Source organism: Physeter macrocephalus, chromosome 12 (assembly GCF_002837175.3).
Source record: "Physeter macrocephalus isolate SW-GA chromosome 12, ASM283717v5, whole genome shotgun sequence".
NCBI classification, from domain to species: domain Eukaryota; kingdom Metazoa; phylum Chordata; class Mammalia; order Artiodactyla; family Physeteridae; genus Physeter; species Physeter macrocephalus.
The window spans coordinates 89,068,914-89,093,688 of NC_041225.1; the positions used below are offsets into that span (position 1 = coordinate 89,068,914).

At 53.8% G+C, this 24,775-nt stretch overlaps 3 protein-coding genes across 9 annotated transcripts; 1 reads left to right on the forward strand and 2 right to left on the reverse strand.

Annotated features, from left to right (window-relative positions):
- Positions 1 to 589: 589 nt before the first annotated feature.
- C12H2orf81 (chromosome 12 C2orf81 homolog) lies at positions 590 to 5,406 on the reverse strand. The gene is given in 6 exon segments (XM_055088937.1): positions 590 to 726; positions 728 to 762; positions 765 to 2,016; positions 2,171 to 2,392; positions 2,479 to 2,700; positions 5,368 to 5,406. Coding segments are annotated over 6 exon segments (1,827 nt in total). The 5' UTR covers positions 5,386 to 5,406; the 3' UTR covers positions 590 to 648.
- A 181-nt stretch (positions 5,407 to 5,587) lies between these two features.
- On the forward strand, positions 5,588 to 9,744 carry WDR54 (WD repeat domain 54). Of its 3 annotated transcripts, XM_028496963.2 has the most exons (11): positions 5,588 to 6,240; positions 6,408 to 6,470; positions 6,858 to 6,924; positions 7,011 to 7,064; positions 7,394 to 7,521; positions 7,950 to 7,976; positions 8,404 to 8,504; positions 8,604 to 8,766; positions 8,958 to 9,032; positions 9,109 to 9,269; positions 9,658 to 9,744. In XM_028496963.2, exons 1-10 carry the CDS (start codon positions 6,019 to 6,021, stop codon positions 9,238 to 9,240), a joined length of 1,032 nt encoding a protein of 343 aa, XP_028352764.1. In that variant the 5' UTR covers positions 5,588 to 6,018; the 3' UTR covers positions 9,241 to 9,269; positions 9,658 to 9,744. The 3 variants fall into 3 exon arrangements, with proteins under 3 accessions (XP_028352764.1, XP_028352763.1, XP_028352765.1); XM_028496962.2 differs by lacking the exon at positions 9,658 to 9,744 and having other exon boundaries at positions 9,109 to 9,297; XM_028496964.1 differs by lacking the exons at positions 7,950 to 7,976; positions 9,658 to 9,744 and having other exon boundaries at positions 9,109 to 9,297.
- Positions 9,378 to 24,775, reverse strand: RTKN (rhotekin). 5 transcript variants are annotated; one of them, XM_055089278.1, is made up of 13 exons: positions 23,057 to 23,280; positions 22,270 to 22,696; positions 16,043 to 16,242; positions 14,204 to 14,265; positions 14,053 to 14,106; positions 13,840 to 13,957; positions 13,408 to 13,617; positions 12,609 to 12,703; positions 12,400 to 12,506; positions 12,035 to 12,163; positions 11,168 to 11,336; positions 10,897 to 11,001; positions 9,660 to 10,122 (listed from the first exon to the last, which is right to left on the reverse strand). In XM_055089278.1, the coding sequence occupies exons 2-13, from the start codon at positions 22,339 to 22,341 to the stop codon at positions 9,788 to 9,790; spliced, it is 1,656 nt and encodes a 551-aa protein (XP_054945253.1). In that variant the 5' UTR covers positions 22,342 to 22,696; positions 23,057 to 23,280; the 3' UTR covers positions 9,660 to 9,787. The 5 variants fall into 5 exon arrangements, with proteins under 5 accessions (XP_054945254.1, XP_054945253.1, XP_007107706.1 ...); XM_055089279.1 differs by lacking the exons at positions 22,270 to 22,696; positions 23,057 to 23,280 and adding an exon at positions 24,360 to 24,775 and having other exon boundaries at positions 9,378 to 9,856; XM_007107644.3 differs by lacking the exons at positions 22,270 to 22,696; positions 23,057 to 23,280 and adding an exon at positions 24,360 to 24,775.

Consider the following 24,775-nt stretch of genomic DNA (forward strand, 5'->3'; position numbering starts at 1 on the left):
GCAAGAGGTTGGTGTGGAGCATAAGGCACAAAATTTAAGGAGGCACTCACTCGTGGGTGTGCTTGAGCGTCCCGTTTGAAACTGAGAGTGAATTCCTCCTTAAATTGTTTTCCCTAGCTATCTGATTGCCTCACTCCATTGCTGGTCCAAGTCAAAGATCAAGAGAGTCCAGGTTTCCCTAAACCCTGCATAGGCTCAAATGTGTCTCCAAGTGAAACTTGGATTTGCACTCTAAGATGAATTGACAGAGCTCCAGGGACTGGAAATTAAATTCATCATGTCTCGAATCACTCTGGGCTTAAGTGGGGCCATCCCCTTCTTCCCCTCCTGGAAGGAGACTCTTATAAGTTCTCCAAACTGAGGCAGACCCCACTTGGAACCCTTATGTCTGCTCCTTTGTGGGGATGGGGATGGTTCTCCAGAATGCCTCTGCTGCAGAGCCACCTTGGCCCTATAAAGCAGAGTCTCCTAAGGGTGTAATGGAATTATTCCCTGGAGCCAGTGTTCTACATTCTTCTAGACCATTCCAGTTCATGAGAGCACACGCTTGGAAGAAACTGACAGGCATCAGGCCAATACTTAAGGCAACTCAGGTGTTTATTTCTGGCAAGCAGACAGAAGGAAGGTAGGTTTCACACTGCCTGAGGTTCAGGGCTCAGAATGGGGCAGGTGCTTGGAGGGGAGTGACCACATTTTGGGGGTTAACTTCTTCATTAGCTGTGCCACCTGGGGTCACCTGGGGCTTTGGGGCGCCTGTGTGGGTGGAGGAGAGGTGCCACCTTCTTTGTCCTCCTTTTGAGGTTCAGCAGAGCTGAGCAGCACCTGGGTGGCTGGGTTCCACATGCCCACACCAGGAGCCAGCTTCAGTGCTTTCGGCAGCAACACGGGCTTCCACATCACCTGGGACGTGGCCTCGAGAACTCGGGGCACGGGATGAAGCCACTTGTGAGGATCCTGGCTCTCCCCATCCCCAGGGTCCAGGCCCTGCAGAGGTATGCGGGTGCGGCCAGCCCACAGGTCACCCAGCAACTCAGCCGCCCCCTCCCAGCCGCTGGGCCACTTGGCACCCGGCCACAGTCTGGGGCTGGGGCTGCGGGCCACGTCGTGGCGCGCCGGGTGTGTGGCGAGAAAACGGAGCCCGGGACTGGGGACGGGCAGCTTTGAACCAAAACCTGGCGACGGTAGGCCTAAACTTAAAGTAGGGAATCCGAGGCTGGGGCCGGGGCCCAAGGATCGGAAAGGAACGCCAGGCGGGATAGGGAAGAACACTGACGGGGAGACGCGAACGCTGGGGGCGGAGGCTTGCGGTCCGGCTGGGGCCTCCGTCTTCTCGCCCCGCTGGCGCCCGCGGAAGGCTTCCAGGCGGCGCGCCTCGGAGTCTGGGACCAGAACCTCCGGCAGCGGGCGCACCCAGTGGCGCGGCAGCCGCGCTGGGTCCAGGCGCGCCATCGCCGCCTTGCGGCCCATTCTGTAGTGCAGCGCACTGGGCCGCGCATCGGCGCGCCCGGGCTGCTACGGCTGGAACCCCCCGGAGGGGCTGAGCGTGGTCGGGCCGCCCGCAGAGGGGCCGGACACCGACACGACCGAGGGGATGCGGGGCACCTTCTCCTCCTTGAGCTCCGGCCGGTCTCCAGCCACGTGCGGCTGCGGCGGGGAATAGTAGAGGTCCTCGAACGAGAACTGAGAGCTGAGGGGCTGTGCCCTCTCGACAGAGGCCTGAGGGCTGGCTACCAAGGACAGCTCCAGAGAAGGGTGGGGACTGCCGGCGGGCGCCATCTCTCCCGACAGTTGGCTGCTCGCGTTCAAGGATCCGACTGCAAACAGGTGGCCCCTCGCCTGGTCGTCCAGTTTCTCGAAAGGACCCCTGGGCCCTGTCTCCTGAAACAGAACCAGGGTGGGTAGGGGGCCCGGGGTGACTCTCAGTTCGGGAGGACGCTCCCAAGATTCCATCCGCTCCTGAGAGCCTATATCCGTCCACGATCTTCCTAAAGGGATCTGGTCCACGTTCTCTTGGTCCTGGGGAAATGCACCAGGGGGGAGGTGAGGGGTGAGTGGTGAGAAGTCAGAAAGGGTAGAGAGGAGGTTGGAGCAGTCCAGTGAGGCCCTGAGGAGATCGAAGACGCGGCAGGGGCGGCGGTGACAGCTGGGAGGTAGGTGGGGCTGAGCTTACTTCGCCTTGGAAGGTCTCCTTCAGCCCCACCGAGGTCAGCGCGTGCAGCACGGGCACGGATCCCTGAGCCCAGGCGTCCGTCGTGCAAGGCAAGGGTTCCTCGTCCTCGCCCCATGTGGGGTTCTCTGCCACTGCACATTCTCCCTCGTCCCTGGCCAGGAAGCGCCACTCGGTGATCTGCAGCATGGCTTCCCGTGCCTGACTGATGGTGAATGGAATGCACTGCAGAGGCGAGAAAGGGTCTCAGCCCAGTAGGGAGGGGTCAGGGAGAGGGGAGATGGGTCTGGAGAACAAGGATGCAGGCCCACCTGCTGGGTCAGGTAGACTTTAAAGGCAGAGTCCATGACTCGGGCCAGCAGATCAGCCAAGATGTCCCCCACCACTTCCTCGCCCTCTTCGAGAGCCGTGAGCTCCATCCACTCGGCCTCAGTGAGCCGCCCAGGCACTATGTCCACCTGCTGCACCGGAACCGTAGGCGGCCGCGCCTTTTCCGCCTTGGATCGGGTCACCCCGCGGTCTCGAACCTGCCTCTGTGGGAAAGGAACGGGGCAATCAGGGCGGGAAACTGAGGAGTGGAGAAGCAGTTATGGGCTAGGAGGAAGCTTCCTCAAGTTGTCTAGTAGGAAAGAAAGCCTTTAGAGAGGGATAATTTACTAAGAGACTACTATGTGACAGATGCTTTTCAGGTGTGTGACCTAGCTAATTTAATTTTCATAACAGCTCACTAAGCCCATTTTACAGACAAAGAAACTGAAACCTGACAGCAGTTTACCTCCACTTGCTTGGGATTACACAGTGAACCCAGGCTATATATAGCTCTAACTGCACAGTCCTTGCTATTTGCACTAGTTCAAAGTGTTCAAAACTCTTGCGAGTTCAAGAACTTGAGAAAGAAAAGTCAACAGGACTTCCCTGGTGGTACAGTGGTTAAGAATCCACCTGCCAATACAGGGGACATGGGTTCCATCTCTGGTCTGGGAATATCCCACATGCTGAGGAGCAACTAATCCCACGAGCCACAACTAGAGCCCACGCGCTGCAACTACTGAGCCCATGTGCTGCAACTACTGAGGCCCATACGCCTAGAGCCCATGCTCTGCAACAAGAGAAGCCAACGCAATGAGAAGCCCATGCACCACAACGAAGAGTAGCCCCGGCTCGCTGCAACTGGAGAAAAGCCCGCACGCAGCAGTGAAGACCCAACACAGCCAAAAATAAATAAAATTAATTTTAAAATGTAGGGAAAAATAGTTTAAATTGTCATGTAATCTCTGGGTGAGAAACAGCTGCCTAAGCATAAAAGTAATGTAAGAAATAATAAAGAAATGGGTAGATAAGTATATATATATATATATATATATATATTTATTTATTTATTTATATAGGTCAAATTTTCCTCTGCTTATTTTAAAAAACATTCCTAATTAGAAGGTGATAATAGTAGTTTTCATTTACCGGCACTTAAAGTATATCAGTCACATACATGGATTCAATTCCTACATTTTTTAGACTACATACTATTTTTATCCCCATTTTACAGAATTTGCCCAGGACAACAGAGCAAGGAAGTAGTGGAGTCATATTTCATATGTCGGTCTGTCTGACTCCAGAGTTCGACTTTATCCTGCTTCCTAAACAAAAAATATGAGCAACAAATTTTTAAAAAGGATAAAGTTCCCCAAATACATTAAAAATGCATAAAATTTTTTAAAAATCATAAGACCTCCAAGGATAATAAGCAAAGGACATAATATTTCACAAAAGTGGAACCGTTGATGACTATTAAACTTTTGAAAAGCTGTCCAACCTTCAAAAGTACCAATTCCAGTTTTATGAATACACACAAAGGCATATTCTGAAATGAAAATAAAAATCTATTCTCTAAAATAGTCCCTGTGATGTCATTTATAATAGCAGAATATTGAAAACATACATCTAACAAAAAGAGAATAGGTGGCCAATTGTGTGTTACCTATATGATGGATATTATGCAATGATTAAAGGCAGTCTTTAGGAAGAATTTACAATAGCATAGGAAAATACTTATGATGTAATGTTAACTGAAAGAAACAGGATACAAAATTACATATCAAGTATGATCTCAGATATGTAAACCAATGTGTTGAAGAAAAGAAAAGCACAAAAATTGTAACAGTGGATATGTTTCTTTCCTACACTCTTCTCCATTTTGTAAGTTCTCTACAGCGACTTTGTATCCTTTTATAATCAAGAAAAATCCACTGAAAAAGAAAAATCTAGTCCCCCCAAAATCCATATTAAGGACATAGGAATTTAGTAGCAGATTCTTGGGAGCTTTCTCATTTACCCACAAAAGTCTCCCTGAACCTGATTCCTTCTAAAATTTACCTCCCAACGTAATCTTCCCAAACCTTTGCCTCCCCATCCCCACCCTTATTGCCTCATACATGGTGTTCCCCAAAATTCATTCTCCCCCAACTCTGGTGTTTCCTAAACCTCACGCTGAACTCAAAATCCCTTAAGCCTCATTTCCTCTCTCTGCTAGAGAGAACAGTCCTGTTGGCAAGCCCAGGGAATGGCCCACGGCCCAGTCCAGGCTTGGCCAGAGCAGAGCAGGTAGGGCTGGGAGAGGAGAGTTGGTTCCTTATACTTCCCTGCCCAGCGTCTCATGTTACACCCGTGATAATGGCTGTACCTATAAGTGGCCGGAGCAGAGGGGCCAGAGATTGTTGCACGAATTCTCTTCAAATCTGTTTATTTTAAAGTTTCTTACCTTTTAAACAATTGACTTTCAAGTGCAGCCTCAGAATTGTTGTTTAATCCATTTCTTCCTCCTGAAATTCTCGAAATGTATCATATCTAGCAACACCTCTCCCCAATGCCTGACTAATTCTGGTTTATCCATGTAAATGGGTACCTCAGTATAAGAAACATTATTATACATGCATTAACTGTTTCCAAAGTCACTTCTTGTTCTTGAACTCTGCACCACCCATTTAACCCCTTTCCCTCAGGTTCCAAGTGTAACAATGCTTGTGAGTGGGCGTGGTGCAGGTGTAGATTTTCTGCCCTAGTGCACCGACATGGCTTCCTTGGTCATCTTGAACGCCCGCATGGAGGGCGGGCGCCGGGTGGCACAGAGCTGGCCCACGGTTCCTGACACCGATCTTAACGGTCTATCCCCGCTCTGGGGCACCCTCAGCTGAGCTAAAGCTCACCGGGCCTTCGTGCGCCATCGCCGCAGCTGTAGCTCCAGCCCCGGGGATCCAGCTGCTTTCCTGTCCCGCCGCCGCTGCTGCTGCCGCCTATCGGTCGCCTCGGCAACTACGCCGCAGGCGGGCTTGCCCCGCCTACAGTTGACCTGGCAGCAGCGCTGCGCGCTGCACGTTTGGGTTGCTCGCCCCACCCAACGGCCGTGCGTACGTGCGTCGTCTCTATGGTGGCGGCGGATTCGGAGGCAGGGAACGCTTCTCGTGTCCGGCAAGCTGCTGGTGTCAACTCTGACCTGGTCCGGGGGCTTCGGGGAGCCAGGCCGAGGGAGGAAGGGCCTGGGGGCTACCCTGCTATATCCCGCCTTGGCTCGGGTTCTTGGGGCCATTGAGTCCTGGGCCACCGCAATTCCTCCTCTGGGAACCCCTGTCGCGTCATGACTCAGCCCTAGGGTTCCTCTCGCCTGCTCCACAATACCCTTCCCACGCCATGTGATCCCCCATCACCATCCTCGAGGCCCTCATTCACATCATTACCCAATCTCAGGGGTCTCTCCCAGTGCCTCGTGACAGCCCCCACTCCCACCTCCCAGCCCCCGCAGGAATCTCCGCTGTCGTCTGTCTTCCGCGCGCCTGCGATTCGGACGTCTCTCCCCAAGGATGTTCCGCCGGGAGCGCTCCATCCCCCTTCGAGGCTCAGCCGCCGCCCTGTGCAACAACCTCAGTGTGCTGCAGCTGCCCGTCGGCAACCTCACACATTTTGGAGTAGTCCATGGACCCAGCGCCCAGCTTCTCAGCGCTGCTCCTGAGGGTGTGCCCTTGGCCCAGCGCCAGCTCCAAGCTCAGGAGGGCGCTGGAGTGAGCCCCCCACTTATCACCCAGGTGAGGCGTGGTGTTAGGAGTGGTGTTGCTGAACCCAACCCTAAACCAGTCCTTCCTCTTCAAACCTCAAGGAATAGGCCTTCCCTAACCATCTGAATTTCCACACTTTTGAGTCGTCATTCCCCTGCCCTGACCACTTCCTCCTACTCTGATTCACCTCCCTCTAGGTCCACTGGTGTGTCCTCCCTTTCCGAGTATTGCTGGTACTCACCTCACATCGAGGAATACAAGTAAGAAGAGGACCTTCGTGCCCTCCCCCACTAGGGTCTTCTCAACTTCTCTCCAAGGCCCCTAGACCTCACCCCATTTATTTCTAAACATTTCCAAGCTGTTCAAATGCTTAGCCCCCTCTTCCTTATTTCTCATCTTCATTCCTTCCTTGTTTTCCAGTTCTCAAGTGCCATCTCCAATATCTGCCCTTTTATCAGTTGTATGACCTTGGGCAATTTAGTTAACTTCTCAGAGCCCCAGTAAATAGAGATAAAAGTAGTGCCTACCTCCCAGGGTGGTTTTGAGGATTAGATGGGCTAAGGCTAACATGAGCATGTGGAGTAGTCAGCACAGAGCTCAGCAAAGGTCAGCGGGGTCATGACCCCATCCTTGCCTTGGTCTTCCAGATGTATGAGTCTGATGGCTCCGTCATGGTCTATTGGCATGCACTGGATGCTGGAGATTCCTCTCTAGGTACCTGCAGGACTGAGTGGGTTGGGGGTAGGGAGTGTTTGCTGGGGCTAGGGGAGATGCTATTTCTAATCATTTTCCCCTCTCAGTGCAGGCTGTGTTTGCCCGAGGAATTGCTGCCAGTGGCCACTTCATCTGTGTGGGTGAGGGGGCCAAGGGCAGGGCATTGGGGGGTACTGAGGTATAGGGGTATATAGCCTTTGGCCAGGAGGATGCCAAAGGTCTGAGGAAATTGTGGAGTGTTAGAGGGAAGGCTGGGAGTGAAGGGGGGTCTGAGAGACTCTAAAAAGCCATGGCGGGGTTCATAGGGGCAGGGTGGGATAGGAAAAGGGTAGTGAATGTAGGGGTGGGGCTGTCGGAGCAGTGAGAGGTGGGTTTGTTACTAAGGTTTCTGGGATGGAGGGAGTGCTGAGTGTGGTGGCTGGAGACCTGGGAGGATCAGGAAGCCATGAGTGGAGCACTGGTTCTGCAGGAATGTGGTCAGGCCGGGTACTGGTTTTTGACATCCCAGCCAAGGGTCCCAACATTGTACTGAGTGAAGAGCTGGCTGGGCACCAGACACCAGTCACAGACATTGCCACCGAGCCTGCCCAGGGACAGGTGAGTGGATTCCCCCTACTGTTCCAGTGAATCTGGGGGCCTCCCCACCTTGGGAGGCTGGGGAGCTGGGTTCCAGCCGTGGCTCTGCCACTAAGCAGCTGGATGACTTTGGGCAAATTGCTGCACTTTCCTAGGCTTTAGCAACCTCAGTTCCAGTGATGAAGCCTAAGATACTTTACATTTACGTGGCATTTAATAGTTCACTCACACTTTACAATACTGGTGTGAATGGAGGAGTTGGGACAGATGGTTTCTGAGATACTTTCCAGCTCTGACATGTGTGGCTTCCTTCTCTGAACTTGGGTAAATTCAGGCCCACCTCCAGTGCTATCCTCCCCAGGAAGCCTTCCCCCTATTCCAGCTCCCACTGATCTCCCTTAGCTGAACCCTGAATTGATACTGCCCTCAGACAACTCTTGTCTCCCCAGTTGGATTGTAAACCTCTCGAAAACAGGGTATGTATCTTCTAATTCCTGTATTACACTGCGCCTGGCACAGAGCTGGGCCCATGGGCTATGTTGGCTGCCTGGGTTTAGGGGTTGTCAAGAGGCCCAGAGTCTAGTCATGACTGTGACTGGCTCACTGCAAGACCTCCAGAAGGTCCTAACACTATGGCCTCAGTTTCATCATCCATCCAATGAGGACAGTTATATACCCTAACACATGGTGTGTGTGTTGGGGTCAGGGTAGGGAGTAAGACTATAAAGAATACAAGGAAAGCATTTTATGCCTCCAGGGGACCCCTCCAGCCAGTGATGGCTTCACATCTTGCCCTTTCCCTGGAGAGGCCAAGATGCAAATACTGCTTCCCTTCCCCTGCTGCCCTGTATACAGGACCCAGCAGGGGAGAAAGGGAAGGGCTGATCCTGCCTTTCCCCTCAGGACTGTGTGGCTGACATGGTGACAGCAGATGACTCAGGCTTGCTGTGTGTCTGGCGGTCAGGGTCCGAATTCAAATTATTGACCCGAATTCCAGGATTCGGGTAGGTGAAGCGGAAGGGGGCTGAGGCCTTCCTGAGGTAGCTTCCGGGTGGGGAGTAGGCTTGGGTCTGGGAAATCAAAGTAGGGTATCACCCTTGCAGGGTCCCGTGCCCTTCTGTGCAGCTGTGGCAGGGGACCATAGCAGCAGGCTATGGGAACGGGCAGGTGCGTCTGTATGAAGCCAGTACAGGAACTCTACATGTCCAGATCGACGCCCACGCCCGGGCCATATGTGCCCTGGATCTGGCTCCTGAGGTGGGCAAGGTCAGTCTCTTCCTCTGTCCCTACATACCCTTGTTCCTGGTGCTGGGATGTTGAGAGGAACTCCACGGGCTTATCTCTGCCACTCAGTGTCGCCCCCTCCTCAGGCACCTGGACTAGGCTCCACAGCCTATACCAGTCCCCTGTCAGCACGTTCTGACTCCCGCTGGTCCTCCCTGCCTTTTTTTTTATAGCTACTCTCTGCGGCTGAGGACACCTTTGTACACATCTGGAAGCTAAGCAGAAGCCCAGAGGGTGGCTACATTGAGGTGTGTCTTGTAAGGGGAGTGGAATGAGGACCCAAGCATGAGGCAGCAGGCCCTGAGCAGCTCTCTTCTCTCCCAGGTGGAGCACTGTCATGGAGAGTGTGTACCCGACACCCAGGTGTGTGGTGCCCGATTCTGTGATCCCTCAGGCAGCTCCTTTGCTGTGACTGGCTACGACCTCGCTGAGATCCTGAGATTCAGCAGCATGTGAGAGAAAAGCAGCCCTCCGTTTCCCCTGTGGTATTTATAAAGTACCCACCTCCACCCAGCCCTTGTCTGATTACTCAGTATCATAGTCCTACTTCACAACTAGTGAACTAAGCTCCAGGGATGAGGGGATGTGGCAGGTCCAGACCAAGCCAAGAGGCAACCTGTCCTCAAGAACCAGGTGAAGGCTGATGTTAAATAACTTTAATGGTCAATGTGGGAGTCACAAGGGAGGTGCGTGCATTCCCTCCCAGGGCTCTTCAGTGCCATCCTCAAAGCTGGTTAGTGCAGGGAGGTAGGGCAGGGTTGGTTCCAGTTTTCTCCCAGGAAGGGTTTAGGGGGTCCCAGCCAGCCCTGGGAATGAGTCCCTCAGCACCATGGCAACCACAGCTTAAAAGGGGCTTCTGCTCCCCCTCCCCAGCCTATCCCCAGTCCAGCAGGGGAAGGGGAGGCCAAGCTGGCCAACCTGCTACAAACAGCGCCGACTCCAGAGCCCAACTGCACACCGATCATCTCCTCTTCTGGCCAGATCCTGTTGCCAGCACACCGTCTCACACTGGGGACTGGAGCCAAGTGTGGGGTGGGCCTTTGCTGCAGAGGCCTCTGGACTGTGGAGACCGCTTCGGGGGTAGAGGGGCAACCGAGTGAGAAGCCCCAGGGGAGTGGTCTGGGGGGACAGCATCCAGGGATAACGTTCGGGGTCTCCCCCAGGGCAGGGAATGGGTCTGGGCTGGGGTTGGGGCCACTGAAGCAGGCGAGCAGGGGCCAGGCAGGGCAGGCTGGTCTGTAAACACTGCTAGCCAGGGTGGGGGCGTCTCCAGCCTCGTGCCCTTCCGCTGGGCCAGGATGTCTGTCACCGCTGCGATGTCGTCCAGCGGCTCAATAGCTGTGGCACCGGGAAGGGATTGAGGGGAGGGGGCTAGTCAGAGCTTAGGCCCCAGACCTACTCAGCCCTGAGCATCACCTGTCAGTCACTGTAGGAGGAAAGCAAAGCCTGGATCTCAGCTGAGATTGCATTATCCTGCAGGAGCAGCCCCTCACTTGGGCCCCCTGGAGTCACAGGTTCTGATAAGACTATGGGATATGGGGTGACAGGGTGGACAGGGAGAGGAGGGTGGGCAGAAGTAGGTGAAGAAGCCAAGAAAGAGGAGGAAAATGAAAGCAGTGCCAGGCAAGTGAAGGGTCAGAGGAAGAGACAGGAATCCGCATGCAGAAAGGGAAACAGAAAAGAAGAAATTACGGGAAAAAAAAATCCATGAAATGAATCTGCTCTGGGTTTTGTTGTTGTTGTTGTTGTTGTTGTTGTTGTTGTTTGCGGTGCGCGGGCCCCTCACTGTTGCGGCCCCTCCCGCTGCGGAGCACAGGCTCCGGACGCACAGGCTCAGCGGCCATGGCTCACGGGCCCAGCCGCTCCACCGCATGTGCGATCCTTCCGGACCGGGGCATGAAATGAATCTGGTTCTATGGGTTTGTGTTGTGAACTTCGGTGGAGGTGGTTTTAAGAAGAGTTGGAGAAGGGAAAGGAATACTGGGTGGGACTTGTGTCCTCAGAGCTCTGCCTTAGCCCAAAGTGTGCTTTCTCTCTGTCTCCATTATCTGGGTTCCCTTGAAGCCCCCAACCCAAATTCCCATCAGGATCCCAGAGTGCACTTTCACTCACCCATCTCATGGTACAAGGACCCCTGCTTGGCCAGTACTTGGGGTGGTTTCCGAGGAGCAGGGGTTTCAATTTTCATTATTTCATCGCAGCACTGCTTCCACTGGCCTGCAGGGAGAGCACTGATTGGGGTGGGTGGGGGAGGACTGTGAGAGGGCCAGGCCACCCTCTCCCCTGCTACATTCCTTTCCACACATTCTTGAAATAGAGGCCTTTGGTAAAAGTAACGATCCACAGTCCCTCCCGAAGGTTCAATCCAGCCCCCTCCTCTTACTCATGTCAAAGAAAAGCTGCCACAGAGCTTCCATCCAGCTCTGCAGGGCTCCCCGACTCTCTGCCTGAAGGGTGTGTGTCACCTCATCCTCCGCATACTGGTTACTGATGCTCAGCGTGAAGGGCCGGCCCACTGCCTGGTCCAGCTCCCCTGCCCGGACTCGAGTCTCCTGTAGGAGAAAGAGGATCTGCTTCCACCTTCACCTTGGTCACAGAAGTCAGCAGTGACATCAGGCAGGCTTGGTCATCCCTGCCTTAGAAGGAGGAGCTTGTGGGGCTTTCACGAAGCCCTCTCATTTGCCTCCTACTGACCAGAGTGGAAAGAAATGGCAGGAAAGGAAGGGAATGAGACAGGTCGTCCTTAGTCAGGAAAAGAGGAGCAGACGGAGACAGGGAAGGAGGGATTGAGTGAAGCAGGGAATGCAAGGAGGCAGGAACAGGAACGCCGAGGCCTGAGGTCCCCACTACTCTCATAAAAGTCGGCAGGAATGCTAGCAAAAGGGCTAGGAAACAAAGAGGGTCCTTAGACTTGGGTTGGGAGAGAAAACCAGGAAACGGTGAGGGAGATGCAGATTGAATCTGAGGGGAAAGATGGAAGGAGGATGAAAAGTCCTAAACTGGCTCTAGAACCCTCTCTGAGACTTGGCAGGGGCAAAGGTTGGTGAGTAGAAGGGACGATCATTTTCCAGTGATGCTGGTTGGGGAGAATATGGTCCCAACAACCCTGGCCCTGAAGCTGGGTGTGGTGCTGTTTGGAACAGGAGGCTAGCTTTGATCTCTTTGAGGTCTGTGCCCACCCTCCTGGGGTCTGATGGAGAGGCTCCCGAACCCTGCCACCTGGGTGGCTTCCCCACCAGGGATTCATCACCTTGTTGATCGCAATAGTAAACAGCGGCTCCTCCCCAGTGTCTGTGTCTTCAGGTTGCCGGTAACAGAAGAGGTTTGTTCCTTTCAAGACTCCATGCACTCGCACCCAGTCCTGCAGCTCCCCAGCTTGCTGCATAAATGACTCAAGGTTTCCTAGGGGAATCACACCCCCAACACCCTTCTTCCCAGCCCCCCACAGAGAAACTGCTCCTTCCTGCCCACCCTCCTGTCTGATCCTCCTCTCGTCTTGCCATGCTCCTCCTGCCTCCACCCAGATCTTGCTTTTTCAATAGTTCTTTGATTCCTGGGTGATGTGGCTCTCCTCTGCCTTCTCCCTGTTCCCTTCCACTCCTCAGGGCCCCTCACCTGCACCCTGAGGATACCACTTGCAGTAGGCTGAGTCATGCAGAAAGGCTGAGCCACCAGACGGCAACACACGCTACCATAAAGGGGCAGCCAGGCGGGGTTCTCCTCTGGGGGAGGAGGAAGTGCAGGGTGAGGGTGGGGAATGTGAAGGGGACCATCCAACAGCCCCTCTTGTCACCATCCAGCATCCCCCACATAACAATACTCACCATGACTGGCGAGGGTCAGGTCATGTGTGCGGAACCCATCTTGCACTGCTGCCAGGGTGAGTGTGGTATGAGCCAAGAGGTGGTAACGAGGACCACTGCAGGACAGAGAAGTGGGCAGCAGCCAAATGAGGGGCATGTTGGATGGCAGGAGCTATAAGCTGAGCAGGTCTGCCCCATTGTTCAGGCTGCCCCACAGAAAACTAGCTTGCCTCCCCCACAGGGGTTGGAACATTTACTGCACTCCTGCTAAGTGCCAGGGCCTGTGCTTTAAATATGTTATCCCACTGTGTTCCCACAACAGCCCTGAGGCAGCTTGAGGCTTAAAGAGGTGAAGATATCTGCCCATAAATATAGCTTAGGTGGTAGAGTTGGAATTTGAATCTATGTCTGTCTCCAAAATAAGCATTCTCTTCATTACCTGGAAGGTTTTCAAACTGCTGCTCAGAGACCCAGTGGTTCCACTAGGTGCCTCCAGGTGCCTGCAGGCAACAACCACAGGACCCAGGCTACCCTGCTGCAACCAGGGGCACTCTGTTCTATCCACATAAGATGTATTTGCTGCTGCCAAAAAGTGATGACGCCAGAGCCTAGCTCTTCCTGCATTCCTATTGGTCTTCTCAGTTGGCTCAGGGTACAAGCCCTGAGGTACAGGCCAGAGTGCCTCCCAGCTATGTGACCACTGCTTATTCGTATCTGTCTGCATGTCCTGGCAGCAGTGCAAAATAGGTTCTGCATGCTCAACACAGCTCAGAGGTCACCTGGGGCCAGCTGAGGGCAGTGGGGGAATACAGGGCCTTACCCAACAGCCGGGGTGGGGAGCAAGATGGGACTGCTCCCTGAGCCCCCAGCTGTCTCCAGCGATGCCCGCACACGCCTCCCCGAGGAGCGGCCCAGAGAGCTGCTGAGTTTGGTGGCAAGCCTCTTGGGGGCTCCAGCCAGGGCCCCCTCCTCTTCCACACAGGCCCCATACAGCTCCAGCCGCAGTTCAAAGTCTGGCCCTGCCTCGGCACTGTAGGAATATGGGAGGAAGAGAGGACAGGAGGGTGGTCTGGGGAAGTCCAGGGAGTGGCGCTCTGGTGGAGGACGGATGTCATGCAAGTACAGGACAGCTCCACAGGGAAGGCCCATCTCCCTTCCTCCCTCTTCTCTTCCTCCCCTCCCCTGGAGCTACCTCATCCGAGGATTCGAGCAGAGTAGAGAAAGGAGGGAGCCACAGGGATGAGGTACTCACAAGAGCACGTTGTTCTGAAAGGATATGTCTGTGAGGGTCCTATCCACCAGGATCATCTCCGTGTCCTGAATGTGTTCCCCTATCTGCAGCAGCAAGAACACAGCCCAACGGTGCAGGTCTGGGGACAGAGCAAAACTGGTAAAGATGTGCCCCACAGGGACCTCCAATCTCAGGGTCACTGCCTTAAATTTGTCCCACGTGTGTGGAACTCACCGCCTTTGTTCTTGAAATATTCTGTGTCCTTCCACATGAGTGGAATCCGGAGATCTAAGGGGCAGAGGGGTAGGAATAGATGTTGAGATGGGGCAGGAGATCTTATCATTGGGCAAAGAATGCCAACAGCTGGGGTAGCTGTGCTTCTTACCAGAAATGCAGACCTGGCCGCGGCAGGGGGAGCGCTCAGCGGGTGGCCCACTGTCAGAAGGCCTGTGGGCAAATCACAACGTCCTAGCCTGGCCTCTTGACACTATTCCCCCTGGCTCTGGTTCCCAAGGGCTCTAGGACCCCTCTGGCCCAGGACCCAGCTGCCAGGTCCCAGCCAGGCTGACACGGCAGGGCTGAAGGACTGTTAGGGAGAGTTGTCAGTTGAACCCAGGAGGTTGCTGGGCTTGGGAATGTTAGAGGCTCTCAGCTCACACACACACAGTACAAGCTCAGGCCACCCCCCACACAAGCACCCTTCCTGACCACCTCCCCAGACTCCTGCCAGGGAGAAGTGGGGCTCGAGGACACAGGTGCCCACAGAGAGAGATTCCCTTTTAAGGACACTTCTCCATTAACCCCCCAGGCTTGGAGGAGTTTGCAGGCTTTCTTTTTAACAACAAAGGAGGCTGCTTGTCTCCACCATCTCATCACTTCAATAAAGGAGGGTACTGGATCAGTCAGAAAACCAAAAACCCAAGTAGGGAACATTTGTGTTCCATTTACTGCAAATCTCTCTCCATCCTCCCCCTCAGCTTTGATTTCTCCTCTACCCCTTTGGCTAGATGGGCTGAACCTTCCCAGTGCCCCAAGTTTCCCAGTCCTCCCACTGCAGGGGGGACATCCGGCCTTCCCTCCCCGCCCATCATTAGGACTCACCGAGCATGTGTCCCTCTCCTAAGGTGATGGCCAGCTTATCCATACTAATTTATAATTCATTATAATGAAATTAGTGACTTAGCCTTAAACTAAATGATGTGGCATTGATGGCAATGTGTTTAGCTGCCAGGGACTTGGGGTGCACCTCCGATTACACTGTATGGGCTGTGTGGGGACTTGGGCAGGGCAGAGCCTGTCAATGGCTGCCTCTTAAGAGACAGCAAACTCACAGTAGAAGGTGTCCCCATGCCTGCTTGCTCTTCGTTTAACTTTATGGAGCAGCCTTCCCCTGGTGTCTTCATGGGTGAACTCTGGAGGCCTCCTGGCAACCTCTCCTTGTGTCAGCCTTCATGGATGAGCTGGGATGACACTATGTCGGTGAGGGGCCTGGACCTTCTCCCCACTCAGCCTTGTGGGATCAAGCAGGTTACTTTGCCAGAAGCCAATTTTCCAAATGACCAGTTCACCAAAAATGGTCAGTTCTCAGAATGATCAATTTGCCAAATGTTTTCTCCCACATTTTAGTTTTACCAGAGCATCGCCTCAACCATTTCACTACAGATTTGTCAGATCAGCAGAGTCTAATGCCAGTGTAAGTTGTGTTTCACATCCAAGAGTTGAGTCCTTTTAGTGCACAATCTAATTTATGTGAATGGGTAGGCTTTCCCTTAAATTTTTTTAAAATTATTATTTCTTTTCCCAATCCCTGACTCTAATGAGGCAAACCCCAGGTACAATGAACTATTTATTGTCAGTTACAGTAAATTGGTCATTTAGCAAATTGGCCATTTGGTGAACCAGCTATGAGAAAATTAGCTTTCCAGAAGCCAGCCAGCCAGACTCATCAGATCACAGGGAGGGCTTAGCAAATTAGCACTTTTGCATTACTACTCCTCAGACTGCCAGCCTTTCGCCAGATACACTGGCTTTCCTGAGCCAGTGTCTTGCAACTCACTAGTGCACCTCTGGGCAGCACACTGTGGTGGTAAAACACCAAGGTGTCTTCTAGGACCCTGTTAAGTCTTCATCAGGAAGTCATCTTCAGGGTGCTCCATACTCCATACTCCATAAACACACACACTGCGCCACTACTCCCATAAAGCCTCGCCTCCCCCTTGCTCACCGCCGGCCTGTCTTCCTCAGCACCTGCGCCTCCTTGCGCCGCTGCAGCTCGCCCATGTAGCTGAGGATGCGGCTGTTGCACACCAGCAGGCTCTTGGTGGCCTCCAGAGCCTGCTCTCGCTGGGAGCAGGCCGCCAGCAGCTTGCAGGCCCCTTCCCTCATCCGGATCTCATGGTCTAGCTTTCTTTGCAACTCTGTGTCCTAGCCGGAGTGGGGATAAGGATGAGAAGGAAATGTCAACTGGGGGACAGGTTGAAGCACCCTTCATTCCCAAGTGGACTGTGGTCCACAAGAAACTTATGTTTCAGGCAACTAAAGGGCAAGGGTTGACTCTCAACCTCAGCAGCCCACAAATAACCAGAGAGGCTTTGTTAAAATTTATACCCCCTCTGGGAGTATAAATTTTTTCAGCCTCTTTTGAGCGCAATTTGGAAAAACCTGTAAAAACTACAAATTCACATATCCTTTGATCCAGCTATCCAACATCTAGGAGTTTATCCTACAGATATAGTTACACTTGTGGGCAGGGCCATATTCACTGCAGCATCATTTTAAAACACCAAGATTAAAAGTCCTTCAATAGGGCATTGGTTAAATAAATTATAGCACATCTATACCACAGAATATGGACTATTGCAGACATTAAAGAGTGAGGTAGACATGTGTGCAAAAATGAAGCAATCTTCAAAATATATGAAGTGAGAAAAGAAAGAACAGTATTATAGCATGCTACCATTTGTGCACTATATATATATATATATATGCATATACATATCCATAGACATGCATAAAATAGTAGTGGCTGTGGGGCTGGGAGCCAGGAATGGAAAATCAATTTATGATACTTTATATATATATGCTTCTTTACTACTGTACTATTGGAAATTGTGTTACCTTTTAAAAAATTAAATCTTCTGAGTTAAAAAAAAAAAAAATCACGAGAACCCATCTCAGAGTAGCAGAATAAGAATCTCTAAGAGTGGGGCATGTGCATTTTTTGGAAAATTCCCCACGTGACTCTGAGGTGCAGCCCAGGCTGAGAACTACCACCTAAAGGGAATGGCCACAGATAGTAAAGGCCATCCTGGCTTACCCCAAAGACTCAAGTGATGAGAGAAGACATTTAGTTGGCAAGGGGTCAGTGGAGAAGGAGCATACCACCTACAGTGTTTATCCATGCTGCACAGAATGCAGCACACACCCCAAATTTGGGAACCTGCCACCTGCTGGCCCTCTGAGACTGGGAGGTAAGGACAGAGGCAAGGAATGGGGATGGGAAGACAGGTGAAGCAGGTCAGGAGTGAGTAGGCACTTAGCACAATGCCCAATGCACAGCATATGGTATGCATGGGGGCGGGGTGCTTATTTTAATGATGCAACTTCAGCCCAGTAGCATTCACCCAATAACACTGGAGCATCCCTGTGCTGTCCAAAGCACCATATTTGAAATCCAGCTGGGAGGTGAGAGATGCAGACATTAATGGCTGCTCCATAAGTGCCATGTCATGGCACAAACACGCTCACAGGAAAGAGACCCTATTTGTTTCTGGCTGAGGTGATGGGGAAGGCTTCAGAGAAGAGGTGGAAGACTAACCCTATTACAGCGTACAAATCAGAAGGCAAGCCAAGTGGAGTCACAGGGTTGGAAGAGGAGGATGAATGTGATTGCACAAAACCAAAACCTGTCTTTCTCCCTAACACCAGCTCTTTTCCACACTCTGTGCTCTTGCTTCTTTCCTGATGATTCCAGCCCTCAAGTCTCCAAGACCTCAACACCCTAAATTTCTGCTTCCGGGAATTGCCTTGTTCAGCCTCCCTGCTGATTCTTCCTTCCCTACTTGGGCTAGGCCAGACTTTCATCACGTCTCACCTCATCTCATCACCCTCACTATACACATTTCCCTTCTTGACCCTTCAGAAATAGGCCAACCGGGTTCCTACGCCGCCTCCACCAGGAAGCCCTCTCAGACTACACAGCTGCCCCCACCCCCACCATGACTGCCTGCACCAGGGTCCCACCTCTGCTACGGTTTGCTGCTTGCCAACCCCCATCCCATTCTGCATCTAGCTTCTACCACAAACGCCCCCAAACAGGTGAGGGGGGTGGGGCCGAGCAGCGTCCGCAGGCCCCCTCCTGACTAGCCTTTTGGTCCCGGCTCCAGCACTCACGGATTCTTCCCTAGCCCTGTCCATTGCACGTGCGGCGCAACGCAGGCATTGGGCCCGGTCCCGGGAGCCACACCGCTGGGAGCCGCCCCGCCTGCAGCGAGCGCCGATGACATCATCTACCAACTGCCCAACTGCCGCGAGAGCGGCCGAGGGGCTCCGGGGACGCAGGCGGTCCCTCAGTCCCTCTGTGCGCTTGGCCCGGTTAGGCTCCGGGTGGTGTTAACTACAGAGACCTAATCGCAGAAGGAAGGTACCTCCGGGAGCACCGGCCTCACTCTAGAAAGGGCTTCAGGCTCCGGAGCTGCCGGAGGCCAGGGGGCCCCTCCGGGGTGCAGTTGCCCTCCAGGATGACTCCTGGCCCGGCTGCATGCGGGAGGGGGGATAGTGTATACATCAGAATAACTGGGGCTGCAGAGAAGTCGCTGTATCCAGCCTGGATGAGTCGGACCGGGGGCGCAGACACCCTGGCTACCACTCTCCCCGCATACACTCGGGTCCGAATCCATTCTCCCACGGCTCTCGGTAGAGAGTGCCATAGAATTCTCCCACCCTTTGGGCAGAGCATCTCGGGAATCCTGACGCAGGCTCTGGATCCCAGAGCTTCACCCCCATCTCCGTACCCCAGGTATAGTTCCATGTCGCCCCCCTCCCCACCCACACACCCTCTCTTCCCAAGCCGGCAGTACTTTCAAAAACCAGACCACTGGGAAAGAGCCCTAAGCTGGACTCCGCTCAGGGCCCAAGGGGCTGACGGAGGATGAGTCATGGGCAGAAGCCCCAGCACACATTAGGCCCTCTCTGGACATTCTTTCCAGTTCCTCCCACTCCCTTCTGTCTCTGACTTCCCTCTCTGCTTCTCATCACCTTATGTTCCCTTTAGAATCTCCACCAGGGCTAAGTTCAAATCCTGGCTTAGGAACTTGACTAGCCATGAGAACTTAACCTCTGGAGCCTCTGTTTGTAAACTGGGGGTGGGAGGCCGTGGTAATTCCACTTCCTACTGTTTGAGGATTAAATGGGAAAGTCTAACCCCTACCTGGGCCCAGCACTCCCACCTTCCCTTTAATTTCAGCTTAAGTTGCCTCCTCCAGAAAGTCTTCTTGAATTTACACTTCCACGACTACCTCTCTTGCTAATCCCTGAAACATCAATGGGATAGGGGTTGGGGAACTGCTGAGCTTCCTGGAGAAAGAACACAGCACCCTCAACCAACCCAAGACTGAATGAGAGATGCTCAAGGTCAAATCTAAGCCCCCTCCTCTTCCCCAGAACTTGGGCAGAGCTCCTATGAAGAAAAATTACATGGAGGGGGAGGCATGCAGAATTCTAACATTTAAATACCTAGACCAGCCATGGCCAATAAGATCTTCTGCAATGATGGAAATGTTCAGTAGCCATCTAGCACATGAAATGTGGCTAGAGTAATTAAGGAACTAAATTTTTTATTTTATTTCATTTTAATTAACTAAATTTTTAATTTAAATAGCCACATGTAACTAGTAACATGGACAGTGGACTAGGGATGGCAAATAGGTTTTATCTCATATGCCAACACAGGACAATATGCAGTGTCAGAGTCCCAATGGGATCCTTGGGCACCTTTCTCCATTTTAGAAAAAGATGATCCTCTCCAGGCAAACAAATTAGATAAAGGTGTCCCCTCCTCACACCGCCAGAAACCAGGCCAGGACTCCTGCCACTATGCAGTGCCCTTATGAAGGACACAACCTGCATAATTTATGCCAAGGTTGAGCTGAGAAAGATTGTGAGGCCATGCGTGGATTTGTTGGTGAAGACTGCCATGATTGACTCGTAATGTCTATCATGATCTAGAGAGTGGGGACCCTGTTGAGGGTACAAACACATGTGCGATAAATTCCCCTTCTGAGCTAGACTCTCTACTGTCCTGCCTCTGACCTCCCTTAGCAGCAACCTCCTGCCTGGTTCAGGCAGTCACTTCCACAGCTTCCTCTCTCTTCCCCATCTCAGTAAATGACCACATCGCCCAGTTGCTTAGCCACACACCTGAGAATCATCCTGGAGCCCTCTCTTGGCCGCACCCACATGTCCAGTACATCAGCAAGCCCTGTCAGATCTACCACCATCATCTGAAATCCACCACCTTCTCCCTATCTCCACCATGAGCATTTAATCCATACCACCAGGTTCACTCCCCTAAGGCTATAACAGCCTCCTAGCTGGTGGTCGTCTGCTATTCCTCTGGCCAACCCTTCTCCCTCCCACCCCGACCCCTGCCTAGCCTATTCCTTTCAAACACAACAGTCATCATTTTAAAACATTAGATAAGTTGTCCCCCTGCTTAAAACCCTTCCATGAGCCAACATCACACTTAGAGTAAAATCTAAATGCCTTGTCATGGCCCACAAAGCCCTGCATAATCTGGCTCCCACCCAACAGCTCGACTCCAGCTATTATGTTCCAGCCCCACTGGCTCTCCTTCTTCCACAAACATATCACCATCATCCTCATTTAAGAGCCTTTTGCCCTTACTATGCCCTCTGTCTGGAAAGCCCTTCCTCCCATCTTTACATATCTTCATATCCTTCTGGTCACAGCTCAAAGAGCTCACAGAGGCCTTCCCTGACTCCTACATCTAATGCTGCCCCCCCTACCCGATTTTTATTCCCCCCCCCATTTTCATCATAATTTCACTATGTGAGATTATTTGTTTGCATGCTTCTTGTCTGTTCCCCCAGTAGAATGGACCTTTCCTGTTTTTTTCACTGAGGTATCCCAAGATCTAGAAAGAAGCTGACATATAGTAGGTGTTCAATAAATGTGATTAAGAATAAATAAATAAATGAAAAAAATAAAAGAGTAAATAAATGAGGGACATCCCCGGCAGTCCAGTGGTTGAGACTCTGCCTTCCAATGCAGGAGGCGTGGGTTCAATCCCTGGTCAGGGAACTAAGATCGCACATGCTGTGGGGTGCGGCCAAAAACTAAAAAAAAAAAAAGGACTTCCCAGTTGGCGCAGTAGTTAAGAATCCGCCTGCCAATGCAGGGGACATGGGTTCAAGCCCTGGTCTGGGAAGATCCCACACACCGCAGAGCAAGTAAGCCTGTGTGCCACAACTACTGAGCCTGCACTCTGGAGCCTGCGTGCCACAGCTACTGAAGCCTGCGTGCCTAGAGCCCATGATCCGCAACAAGAGAAGCCACAGCAATGAGAAAAGCCTGTGCACTGCAATGATGAGTAACCCCCTCTCGCTGCAACTAGACAAAGCCAGCGAGCAGCAACAAAGACCCAATGCAGCCAAAAATTAATTAACTAACTAATTTTTTAAAAATAAAATAAATCTATTTAAAAAAAAAAAGAAGGACTTCTCTGGTGGCGCGGTGGTTAAGAATCCGCCTGCCAGTGCAGGGGACACAGGTTCAAGCCCTGGTCCGGGAAGATCCCACATGCCGCGGAGCAACAAAGCCTGTGCACCACAATTACTGAGCCTGCGCTCTAGAGCCCACGAGCCACAACTACTGAGCCGGCGTGCCGCAACTACTGAAGTCCGCGTGCCTAGAGCCCGTGCTCCGCGACAAAGAGTAGCCCCTGCTCGCCACAACTAGAGAAAGCCCGCGCACAGCAACCAAGACCCAACACAGCCAAAAGTAAATAAGTTAAAAAAAAAGGAATAAACAGATCCCTGCCATCTTCAGGGCCACAGAATCCTTACATCCTGCCCTAGAGTCCTCTTCCCCTTCTCTGGTAAGGCCATCTCCTTCCTGCAAACCTCTCTCACATTGAACTCCCCTCTTCTTCCCATACCTAAAGGCGCCCTCAGCCCCAGAACACACATCCACACCAACCCACAGAGCTTCCAGAAATAGGTGTGAAGACCCTGTTGCCAACACAATACTCTAATTGGCAGAACTGAACCTGGGTCCACACGTAGCACCCAACGAAGGGCTTACAGAACCACCTATCCCTCTCCCCACTTGGAGCAGGCTCCGCTCTCCCCGCTAAGCCCCAGCAGGAAAGGGCAGAGCAGAGATGGGCTGGGATGCTGTGGAGGAGGTGCACTCCAGGGGTGGGGGCGTTACCTCCAGGCTGAGCGCCATCTGCCGGATGTAGAGCATATTCAGGTCCTCCAGGATGTGCAATCTGTCCTGCATCTCTGTGCCCCCCAGATGCCCCTTCCCTTGTTGACCCCTCAGAAGGGTGGGGCGAGCAAGCACCACGCTGCCCCACAATTCCTCCCGCTGCTCCCCTGGTCTTGAAAGAGGTGGGCAGTTCTTGGACAGAGGGCAGAGGCAGCCCCTGTCCCTCTTGCGCTCCCGTTAGACCCCTCTGGCTGCTGTGACAAACTTTCCTTGCCTACCGCTGTTCCAGGGCCCTGATGGGAGCCAGGCATGGAGGGAAAGGAAAGCGAGGTGAGGATGAGCAGGGTCCCCGGAGAGGAGGCCAGCTGCAGAGGGGACTCTGGGCACAGAGTGTCCAGTCTTGCTTTGGTGGCAGCTGTTCTCCCAGCTGTGGAAGAAAAAGGCTCTTTCATTCCGACTCTGGCCCCTCCCCAGCCCCCGCCCACATCCCTGGCCTGGTGGACAGAGAATCTGTGTGCGGTAGGGTGTGAGGGGCAGGCACAACTGGAAGGGGGCAGGGAGGGGACACTTCATGCAGGTTCTACAGAGTCGTGGGGTTTGTCAGGAGGTTGCTTTCTGAAAGGGGTTCTGGCTTAGTTTGAGGAAGAAGAAGGATAACGGTGAGGACCTGATTGAGTGAGCCCAGGGAGTGGGACAGAGGGGTAAATGCGGCCCAACCCCCAGGGCCACCTCTTCCAACTTGGGTTCAGCCCCCATCCAGCCCGCCCCACCCTGGGTTCACAATTACCTCGCTTTTCCAGCAGAAGGGAGGAGACGGAGGGAGAAAGGCAGGGGTGTGCCTAGCTGCTGCTGCCCCCGCTCCCCTCTGCGGGCCCCTTCCCTTCCAGACAGGAAACCAGCCCCGATTCCCAGCCAGCTGCAGCTTTGCCACCCGCCTCCACCCCAGGCCCACGGAGTCACACACCGCTCCGCCGGGTCCCAGCGGCTCCGCCCCGGCTCCTCCGCTACGGCCCCCAAAAGGCTGGGCTTATCCCAGGGGCGGCCCCAGCTCACAGGCCCCTCCTCCGTGTCCCTGGGCCTCGCCCCTCACTCCCCCACACTGGCCCCACGCGGCGTTGCTTATGCGGGACCCGACAGAAGTCCTCTCCCCGAGGCCCACTAGCTTCTAAGTCAGCGAAGGCCCGGGACACTGGGACACGGGTGTGAAAGAGCCTTTGTTCTGGACGGGCTGTAGGGTAAAGTGCAGAAGCCAGGCCTGGAATCCCGGCAGGGAGGGGTGAGGAAGGCCCTCTCACTTAACCCTTTACAGGCCAAGCAGGAAGGAGAGCTGACCTTGGGGATAGCCTCTGCTGTAGCTACTCGCCCTCTCAGTCCTAGCTCAGCCCCACATCTTTCAGACCCTCCTGAGCCTCTTTAGGGAGTTACAGGTAAGGCTCAAACCTGAGCAACGTGTAGAGTGCTGGGCCGAGGAGGCAATTGTAGAGGCTGGACTCCTCTTAGGCCCCAGGAAAGGAGGCTGAAAGTTTGAGTGCGGGAAATAATCCCAAATCTTTAATAAGGAACCCCCTCACTCCCGATTCTCCCAGCCACAGAGGAGCAGCTGGGGAGGGTTTCAGCGAAGGGGTCAGACCTGGCGGAGAAGTCAGGATTGTTGATGTAGGCTGTCCCAGACGGTTGAGACAGGTTGTGGGATGCGGCTGGAGCCCAGGGAAGGAACGGGCGCCCAGGCCAGGAGTCTGTTAGAGCCCGCCTGGTGCACACCGCCCTTTGCTCCGGAATGCCGGGAAGGACCGGGGTAAGGCACATTTTGGGAATCGAGCCTAGGGACCCTTAAATTGAAGCCAACCCGAGGTTTTTCCAGGCGGAGGCAAATCATCCCAACTGGGCCAGGTAATGTCTGGGGTGGCACGGTCCGATTAACTTGCAGACGGTCCGCGCCTGACTTTTTAAGTCAACAACCACTAATTTGTACCAGACCCGCGGCGTCTCCGCCCCTCGGCGCGCGCGGGCGGGGCGGGAGGCCCAGGCGGCCCAGGCGGCCCCGGCTGCTGGAGTCCGGGGAGGGGCAGGCAGGGACGCGGGTCTCTCACCTCCGGTGGGTCGCAGAAGAGGCTGAGTCGGAAGCGGCCGCGTTTGAACTCCATCTCCAGAGCGGAGCCCCTGGCCACGGTGACCCGGCTCCGGTGGTTTCGGGAGAACATGCTGGCGGTCCCAGGCCTTTGCCTGCCCTCTGCACTCCCCGCGCCGCCCGGTCCTGCCTTGTCTCGTAGGCTTCTGCCCCTCGACTGCCGCCAGCTAGTCCGGCCGGGAATCTCCCACGGCCCGGTTCCCAAACTCCGCCCCTGGAGACGACACCTGGGCCGGGCAGGGCGCGGCACGCTCTCCCTCCACTCCAGCCCCCCGCCCCCGCCAAAGGCCCTGCCCGCCGGGCCAGTCCCGGGCCCAAAGCAGGCCTGGCCCGACAGCCGGAGCACCTTACACCTCGCGAGCACTGCGGGGGCGCGTC